Genomic DNA, 10,347 nt, shown 5'->3' with positions numbered 1-10,347 from the left:
TGAATTTGGAAAATTTGTAAAATTGGGGAAGAAAGGGATTACGTGTCGGTGCCACGTAAGGGGCCCACAACGCGGGGTAAAGTGGATAATTTTGTAAAATCTTAATTAAAAATGTATAGAAGTACACTAAAATGGAGATTTAACGATGTATGATAGTCGACACAAAATTTGAAAAGTATAAAAAAAAAGTTTTTGTAAGGATGCGAACGAAGAATATCCTGCAACAAGATTGGATGGAGACAAAATATGGAATAAGTTTGCATGTGGCATACAGAATATCCTAAAATTTGAAATCTTACAACACTATTTCAACAAATTAGATAATTCAGTTAATAAAAAGGAATTAAATATAACTAATAAAAAATATTACTAGTTTTTAATTTAAATCACTAATATTATAGTAGTATACTGTATTTAAACTCTCTCCGTTCGTACTATTATTAAAGTAAGAAAGTCTGTTAGTTATTTGATCAATTATACAAATATTTTTCTATTATTAAATTTTAAATTTTTGTTAAAATAATACGATATTAAACATTATAAAGAGATCCAAATCATCAAATTAAGTCATTAGATCAGTATATACAAAATTTTGGTATAAATATACTATTTGCAAAAATTGTTAGTCATGCACTTACACCTCATAGTAGCTCTGCCTGTGCTCGCGCTCATAGCTATCGTCATTCCCGCGCCACGGTGCCATATAATAAATGTATTATGCCTTAAAAATAATTGGATTTGGGTTAATAATTCAATTATGTTATTTAATTATTTCTTTGTTTGTTTAAGTGATTTAATTAATCTAATGAGTCATATGAATTGATCTTTAGACAAATATCTTTCCTTATCTCTTTTTCCTTTATTTCTCCACTTTATATACTTGTACTTTTTTGACAATAAATAATAATGCCCCACAAAAGACTACTAGCACGTCGGCAAAAATATCACTTTCATATCTTTGCAAATTGCAACTATTTTAAAAAATAAAGTCACTTTCTGATCATATAATTTTGTCAAATACTATAGTCTAGATTTTAAGAAAGGGTAACGTGGAACCCTCAATTGTGCAACACCATGCATTGCATCTAGATTAAAATTTAGGAATAAGTATATCTAAAGATGAAAAAATAAGAATAAAATAAATTAATTAATATTTGATTTTTTTTTAATTATTAAAAAAACTAAAATAATGCCATGTGCGGACTCGGGTTGGACAATATTTATGCCCGCATACGAACCAACGTGCGAGCACAACATGTTCAACGGCCCACACTGCTGATAGAATTTATTGGTTGAATGCACAATTGTGGTTATCATTATGTCAGTAATAGATAAAGTTTGGCAATTGAGGAGACTGCTTGGTCCTTGGTAATAATATCAAAGTCAGTAGAATTAAATGAGTAGGAGTAAATTATTAATTATTGCGACATATAGTATTTGACAAAGAATTAATGGAGCAGTTGCAATTTGCAAACACAAAAATTATCCTTTAGAAGAATTAACTAATAATTTGGACCATTAGGCCGTCAAAATTATTTATTTATTTTCGTTGTTTTGTTTTGTTGATATGCTAGGTGTGGAAAAATGGTAGTTCTACGTAATCCACTAATTCCATTCTATCTAAAATTTGAGTAGTGATTTAGAGACATAATGTCTCCAAGTTATAATACTCTTATGTCTTTCTGACGTAAGATTAATTCAAATATGGACTAATATACCCTAATTGGATTATACATGCCAAATCAAATTAGATATATATCCGTATTGATTTTAGCTAAATTGTAATATTCCGTTTTCATTAATGCATTAGATTAGACATTATTTTTACAAATATTAGGCAGATTTTTATATTTTATTATATAAGTAGTAGTATTAGGAAGCTAGTATATCTTATTATTATATTATTTTTATATCTTAATTATATTCGTAATGTGCTTTGTATAAGTTTGATTTTCTTTCTATTTTTTATACTTTTATATACCATTAGTTAGTTTGTATTTTAATTTTTATATAAGATATACTCCGTATTTTGTATTTTTATTTTTTATTTTGTGATTATAATATTGTTAGTTTTATATGATATGACTTGTTTTCTTAATTGTGCTATACAATAAGTAACTATTTTAATTTTATAATATGTATGACTTTGAAGTTGAATATTATGGTGATAATAACTCAATGTTTTTAGTTTTAAAAATAGTAAATAATAAATGAGTTAATAACATAAGATTTTTTTTTTTATTAAGATATGACTATAGAGTTTCAAAAATGAAGAATTAATGAAATTAAATTTGGGATCGTAAAGAATTACAATAAAATCTATGTAATTCCTAAAATCAAAATCACAAACTTAATTTATACCAATAAATCAAAAGTGTGAACAAATTTCCGCAAATAAAAAGGGTACTAATTGCAGTGGACGGACCAAAATTAATATGTCCGAAAGAGCAAATATTAAATTTATATTTTTTGTAAAATTATTAAAGCATTTGATTTTTTAATATTTTAAAATTATTTGTTTTATTATTTTTTCATATTAATGGAAAATAGCTAAAAATTGATAAACTTTTACTTATACATTCATTAATTTATTTTTCTAGCAAATTAAAAAAATAAATAAATCAACTATGTATAAAAATTATTCCCTTAGACAAATAATCTTCGAACTTATATAGGAATGTATTGGAATATTAATCCATATCTTCCATATATATATAGTTCCCATAATGAAGTTATATCATACGTAATTAATACCCCTTATTCAAATTTTCCATTTTCTAGATGTAGGGGCAAAAAAGAACCTTTATAAATTACAAATTTTATTAAAAATAAAATATAATGTAATATTACTATTTCACCCTCATTATGGCATTATGGCTTGGAGACATTATGTCTCTAAAACATTTTCCCTAAAATTTATATTATGCTTTCTGGTCTAACAAATAAAAGAAAGATTTTGTAATGACTTATTATAGTTGGTCAACATGAGAAACAATTGAATGATCTAGGTATACCACGTTGGCATGATGACATGGTATGTCTCACTAATGACAATTTGACATATGGAATTGTAGAAGATTTACTTTCAATTAAATATCCGTATTAAACGTAGATTTACTTCTAAATTTCTAATATGGAAACATTTTGTTTTTTTACCTCCTATACTATATTTATACACACACATGTTCATTTATGGAGAGAATTGATATGCCGAGGGACAATTGGTGAGGGATGGTGAGCTCTCCTTCCATATTAGCAATCTTTTCATTATTATTTTCCTCATACAAAATTTACCCTCCCTTTCTTAATATGAAGATTCACCATATCTTTATTATTTATATGCCTACCATATTTTACTATCCTTTTTCCCCAAAAAAATTAACGACCTTCGTCGTTTTTTCTCATCTTCCATGTCCATCTCATGAATTAGTCAGTAAACACAGCACAAGTATACATCACAGAAAAAATTTATGCTTTAGAATTACTTAAAGCATTTTTACAAACAGTTGAGTTGCAAGAAATTTCAATTTATTTCCTCACAATCTCAAATCACTCCTTTCTAGATTCTAGATTCAATTGCCAAAGTCATTCTCAGTATTCAATAATTGTTTGACATCATTTTCACGTACAGAGTGATCAACTTCTATTCAAGTATATCCATCATCCTCCATTGCAGTTCCAAATCCAACCAAATTGCATCACAATAGATTTTATTCAACAAATTCCCTCAACTACACAAATGAGTTTTGTATGAGATGTTTATGGAGAATTTGCAAATAAAAAGTGAATGTTTATGGAGAATCTGCGCATTAGTAAAATTGAATTCAAACTAATTTTGTTCATCTCCTACTTTTTTTTTTGTTATCATTCTCTTCATTTGTGATTAAAAATTAAGAAGTGGTGGGAAGAGAAATGATGCAGAGAAATTTTGTTAAGTACTGTATTAAAGAAAGAGAGATTATAGGAGAGCAACGAAATTTTGGATAAAGTAAATAGTAGTACTAAATAGCGGTAGGGGAGAACCGGAGAATAGAGAGAATTTTGTAGAAGGAAAAATAAATAAATAAAGATTGCTGACATGGAATGAGGCGCTCACCATCCCTTACTAATTGTCCCTCAGCATATCAATTCTCCATTTATGCAATATAACCGCATATGTGACGATTTGTAATAATCTAAAATGGAGTATTTATATTTTGCCATTAATTTGAAAATTATATGAAATTGCTTTCTCTCTTATTATATGCAGTATATAAATGCGTGAGAAATGAGAATTAAAAAGTATGATCATAGTTTAAATTTGTTGCTTTTATATTACTTGTATGGAGTGAAGTATATTTTATGTACAGAAAATTCATCAAGAAAAATTATAACTTAAATTTGTTAGCATTCCATATTGATATTAATATATAAAAATTATATAATTTAGCTCTTATTTTATTTATCATTGCATCATTAGTTAAATGAAAATTAATAGTTTAGCTCTTATAATTTTATTTTATTCGTTGCACGTCATTAATTAAAAGAAAATTATAGAGATTAGCTCTTGTTTTATTTTTATCATTGCTCATCATTTATTAAATGAATTATTATTATGTTATTCAAAATAGTGTAGCTCCTTGCGTAGTAAGTACTCTAGTATGTAAGATAGTTATACATTGATGTATCAATATTATATATGGAAAGTTTAACAATTAACATATATTAAAATTATTTATTTTTTCATTAAAGATTGTGTCTCATTAGTTAGAGTATGACATGGATCTACTTCCACTTGTTAAAATATTGTTTGCCGAACATACCATGTCATCGTGCCAATATAGTATGCCTGGACCGCTGAATTTTTTCTAGGTCAACATGGCAATTTCTTGTACATCATTAATTCATACAAAAAAAATATCATATCCACTTGTTAATTTGTGAGGAGTAAAACACGTGACGTGGTGTTATTTCAAACCAAAAAAAAAGCGAAAATATATACACGCATATCAAATTATGAAACCTCGCATCTATTGAACTTGCAATACAGTATAGGGAAAATTTTTAATAAAAATTTCATGTCCATATTATTCAGTTAAACTCTTAAAACTGAATAGGCTAAAAGCCCATGAAGCTTGTTGTCATTCAACCCATCTTTTTCAAGTAAATTATTTTATTATGATTAAAAACTAGGCATGAATTGGCGGGCTTGAATCTGGGCCGCAGTATAAATTGGTAGGCTTGAATTGGGCCATAATAAAATAAAACGGCCCTTTAACATTTAAACTTTTACAAAGCCCACAATGTCATTTCAATTAATCCATGCAAAACTGTTTGTATTCCCATTACTTGATTGAAGAGTTGGGATGAGCTATGGCAATTTTTATTGGTCATAGAGAAGAATGTGATCAATTTCTCGGGATACTGGTCTTAAAAATTATAATTTTTGGGCGAATTCTTGTATTTCCTGTGAACCAGTGGTCTTAAAAATCACAAACTTGAAAATTGGTGACACATGCGGTTATTCATAAAACCTGGCAGATCCATAAGACATATTTTATCCTATCAACGTCGAATTCAAGAATTAGGATATCGAAATGACTTCGTTTCATGTATAATTCAGACTAAGCCAAATATATTTCGTGACTAGCCACATAGGATCAAAATCGGCAAAAAAATTCTATTTGTGTCCTGTTGGGAAAATTGCACACTTTCAAAGAATTCGCCCGAACTTTATGATTTTATAAGCTTTTTCTTTGTGTGTACATATAGAAACTTTTGATTTCTTTTTTAAGCTTTTTTCTTATACATATAGAAACTTTTGATTTCTTACATTTTCTAGTTGAGATCTTGATTCATGTACTAGCATTTCGTGATTTTCGTGTAGTTGGGAAGACCCCGTAGACAAGACCGTGGATAAGGATGTTTCTCTGTGAGGGAGTTGGGTTTGAAGCTCATGTATGCAAAAATCGATCATTTATTGCATTTAGTTGGTTTTAAAAGGCAATAAATCGATCATTTATTGTCTTTTTTTGATGCAAAAACCATAGGTGAACTTGTATCTCACATGAAGGCGAGAAATCATATGTAGACGTCATCGTAATTGAGTTAGATGATGTCGTCTATTCGCAAACAAAAACAACATCGTTTGGTTGAAAGACGTCGTCATTATATTATACGTTGGCGACCGTATTTTTTTGTCATGTGATAATTGAGAATAAATCCAAATTCCATGGTTTTTTGGGTGATTTTCAAAGTTGTGGGATGAATCAGAATTTAACATATTTGTGAATTTTCTGATAAATTTCCCTTTTTTTTATTTTTGGGTGTGTTGCAAATAAAATCACCACCTATGACACAATATGTACTAATATCATTGATTTCTGGTCTTGATCAGGAAACATTTGAAGATATAATAGCAAGTATTGTAATTGACGCTGAGGTTATTTTCATGGAAATTCATCATATATTTTCAGTTTCAAGAATTGCTGATGAAATTTAGGACTTTGCAGATTTGAACTTCTCATATCCCAAAATAATAGACATAGCAGTCCGAGTCAACATGGTTTGTGAAAAAGAGTTTTGTAATCTTGGTTTCAAGATAATTGTTGTGAAATGTGATTTGATATACGTGAAAAATGTTGAATATATTTATGAAACCAGGCCATGAAATCCTGCATTTTGCTCGATATTTGATATTTTTTACGAAGTTTAAAAATTGTCAGGAAAAACAATGAAATTTAATATTGCGACAATTTTCCACGATACTGAATCACGTGACAAGTCGAAATTTGAGGTGGAAAAGTTAAAGTGAGAAGTCAATCTATCAAACAATGCCATTTAAATAAGAAACATTGGCTTAAATTTGATATTTTTTACTAAATTAAAAATTGGTAAAAAAATTATGGACTTTGATCTAAGGCATTAGTAAAGGGAGAGATTAATAAAAGATATGGTTGTGGATTCCCTTATACATTTACTAGGCACCTCAACATTTTGTATTGCCATGTCTCTTTTGATTCGCAAGAATTTTAAATAGTGAGAAATTAACTACAAATATCAAAATTATTATTTTGTGACCAATTATTAAGTTCATTTATGATACTACCAAATTTCAAATAAAGTTTGTAATTTTAAGACGATTTAATTGAAAATTTTGTAATAAAATATATAGAATAGAAAGAGTCTATCAATCTTATTCAAAATTACAATAACATGAAAAATATAGTAAGTATAAATAAAATAGTCAATTTGAATTAATACAACCTTGTCCCAACATAATTGAACAAAGACGACAGGTGTTGGGGTCATGATCTCAAACTTTTTTTCCCAACATATCATCACAATAATAATCAATAAAACAAAATAAAATAACAAGATTTAATAAATTACTTCCTCCGTTCCATTTTAGGAGTCTCGATCACTTATGCACACCTATTTTATAAAAAATCATGATAAATAGTTAAAATTGTGAAATGATAAAGTAAAAGAGACAATAATATAGAGAAGACTTTTATCTAAATTATTCTCTTTCTTATTTTATTATTTATTCACTTTAAATATTTATTATTCCGTGATTTTTATAAAATGAGTGTGAAAGTGGCTGAGACTCTAAAAATAGGACGATGGAGTAATAAATAAAGAAATGAAAGCGTCAGCATCACATGATGATATTTGAGCTGTGAACATGAAATCGCCAGCCTGTGAACCGGTTAGGAATCCAACGTGAATATCTGCTGGCCGATTCCCTCTCTTCTGCGGCCACGATCTTCTCTCCCCAATCCCGATTTAACAACATTTTTTATTTGTTTCTTTATTCTATCAACAAATCCAATTCCATTTCCCATCCTTCTTCCTTCACTCTCTACTTCATCCGCAGCTGCTCAACTGCCTCAGCCGGCGACGACTGTGGATTCAGTCTCCCCGCATTGTCCTCGCTTCGTCTCTATCTCACTCCTTTCGTGGTAAAGTTTGAGTCTTTTTCGGATTGGATCTGTGATTTCTTGCTGAAATTGGATTTCGGTAGTTTGATTTTTGAAAAAATTGAATCTTGATTGTTGGGTTTGGTTTTGATGGGAAATAGCTCTTGGGGATTTGGACCCACTGATTGATTTTGCTTTAATTGCAATGCCAAGTAATTCTTCTTTGTGATTAGGATAGTTGATATTGACATTTAGATCTGTGTGTGGCTGCGGTTGTTTCTTCAGCTTTTGATTGGATGTAAGCATTGTAGATTATTGATTGTCGTTTGTTAGTTGAATTTGTAGATGTTTAGAAGCTTTGAATGGTTTTTGTATTTTTTCTTGCTTTTGTTGGATTAGCTCAGTGGAAAGATTAGTACTCTTGAATGTGCTTCAAGATAATGGCTTGTGTAGCTCTGAAATCTGACTGTGGGAGTAGCTTCCCATCGAGAGATTTGAGGATTTCGAATTTAAATTTAGCCGTTTTCGAGAGTTTTAGATGTTCTTGTAACTGAAAAAATTGTTCTTTGATTAGTTATAAGCATTGAGAATGATTTATTACCAAAACCTGTTATGTATACTATGCCTAATTGTGGTGTTACCGTCTACTCTGCAGGGGCGAAGTTTACGTGAACGGAGATGGTGGCAAAGGGATTTATAGTTGACTTAAACAAACCCCTTGTTTTCCAAGTAAGATTGGTTTGCTTGTTGATGAATCATGAGTGGATTGGTTGTATTTGTGTTTTTGAACTTGAAGTTTATACCCTTTCTGGGTAGTGCCTAGAATCTTTCGTGTTTTTCTCTTCCATCATCTGTAGTCGAATGGTGGCTGTTACCTTTGATGCTATACATGTCTCTTTCCATAATGTTGGTAGTCTGAGATTGTAAAGTAAATGGTTGTTGTCACAGTTTCAGATGGTGGCCTAGGAAAAAGTATTTCGAGTATTCAATCCTGTTTGTACATCACTCGTTCTTCTTGTTCTAAATTATTTCTCTGATCTTTCATAGGTTGGCCATCTTGGTGAGGACTATCAGGAGTGGATTCACCAGCCGATTGTCTGCAAAGAAAGCCCTCGATTTTTTGGAAATGACATTGTTGAGGTATTGATGTTATTCACTGAGAAGAAATTTATAGCTATGCAATTGTTTTCCATTGTTTTTTAAGTTACTAAACACTCTCTTTGAACAGTTTTTGACAAAAAATAAATGGTGGTACATTCCTCTCATTTGGCTCCCGGTCGTTGCTTGGTTCCTCGTTAAGTCCATCTATATGGGTAATACAATTCCTGATGTGGCCTTAGTGGCGGCCCTTGGCATTTTCACCTGGACGTTGATGGAATATTCCCTACATCGATTCCTCTTCCACATTGAGACAAAGACTTATGTGTGAGTTTGCTCTTACACCTTTCTCCAATTCATCATCTTAGCCTCCATGTATGTATCTCGATTCCTACCATCTCGTCTTTACTAAACACACTGAAATTCTTAACGACCTGCAGGGGCAACACACTTCATTATCTTCTGCACGGCTGTCACCACAAGCACCCGATGGATGGCCTACGCCTCGTTTTTCCACCTGCCGCCACTGCAATTCTTTTGGTTCCCGTATGTTTTCTCTTGCCTTTAAAGAAACAAACACTCCTCTCCTTTTCCAGCCAAAAAGATTGCATCTTTCTTCCAAATTATGTCACTAATTTTTCAATTTATTCACCAAACATCAATTGCAGTTCTGGAACTTAATTAAATTGGTGTCTGCTCCCTCCACTGCTCCTGCTTTATTCGCTGGTATACTTCTCGGTTACGTGATGTACGACGTTACTCATTACTACGTGCACCACGGGCAGCCAATCAGCGAATTCCCGAAAAATCTCAAGGTAAAAATGAGGCCTTTCTCCTTGTAAACATGTGAAAGAATCATTCCATCTCTTGTTCGACTAAATAGGCCATATTCTCGAATAGTGGCTGTAACGCGACTTTCCCTTGTTTGTTATGCAGAGATATCACCTAAACCACCACTTCCGCATCCATGACAAAGGCTACGGCATCACTTCCTCGTTCTGGGACAAGGTCTTCGGAACTCTACCACCATCAAAAGTCGAAGGGAAGAGTCGATAAATATTTTTTTGCAGTGGATTCTTTCATTAGTATAAGTTACTAAAATCGCCTTCTCTGGAAAAGCTTTTCGTATCCACCATTTGGTTCGTCAAGCTTCAAAATGTACGTCGTGTTTCCTTAGCAGTTTCCGAGCAGTTGCACCTTTGTAATTTGTGGATCCAATTGTATAAGTTGCTATGGAGTGAATGTGTGTTTAGCTACTTGTTTAGGAACTGCTATTAATATGTACAATTTTTTAAAAATTCCATTCAATTTGAGATGATCTATTGTTTTTTAGGGTGATTAAAGTTAA

The 10,347-nt window shown here is 30.8% G+C and overlaps 1 protein-coding gene across 1 annotated transcript; it reads left to right on the top strand.

The window, feature by feature from the left end:
• Window positions 1-7,649: 7,649 nt before the first annotated feature.
• LOC125200972 (dihydroceramide fatty acyl 2-hydroxylase FAH2-like) lies at window positions 7,650-10,331 on the top strand. The gene is made up of 7 exons (XM_048098825.2): window positions 7,650-7,943; window positions 8,557-8,630; window positions 8,949-9,041; window positions 9,130-9,326; window positions 9,440-9,545; window positions 9,668-9,814; window positions 9,936-10,331. Exons 2-7 carry the CDS (start codon window positions 8,580-8,582, stop codon window positions 10,053-10,055), a joined length of 714 nt encoding a protein of 237 aa, XP_047954782.1. The 5' UTR covers window positions 7,650-7,943; window positions 8,557-8,579; the 3' UTR covers window positions 10,056-10,331.
• Window positions 10,332-10,347: the final 16 nt, after the last annotated feature.

Source organism: Salvia hispanica, chromosome 2 (assembly GCF_029641045.1).
Source record: "Salvia hispanica isolate PSC_SH4W2 chromosome 2, Shi_PSC_v1, whole genome shotgun sequence".
NCBI lineage: Eukaryota > Viridiplantae > Streptophyta > Magnoliopsida > Lamiales > Lamiaceae > Salvia > Salvia hispanica.
This window is presented reverse-complemented; position numbering and strand designations above follow the sequence as displayed.

Excerpts from the sequence above, each read along its gene's own strand:
- LOC125200972 (XM_048098825.2), top strand. The coding sequence starts at position 8,580 with ATGGTGGCAAAGGGATTTATAGTTGACTTAAACAAACCCCTTGTTTTC. Across the intron at positions 8,631-8,948 it reads ACAAACCCCTTGTTTTCCAA|GTTGGCCATCTTGGTGAGGA; the intron begins GTAAGATTGGTT and ends GATCTTTCATAG. Across the intron at positions 9,546-9,667 it reads CTGCAATTCTTTTGGTTCCC|TTCTGGAACTTAATTAAATT; the intron begins GTATGTTTTCTC and ends CATCAATTGCAG.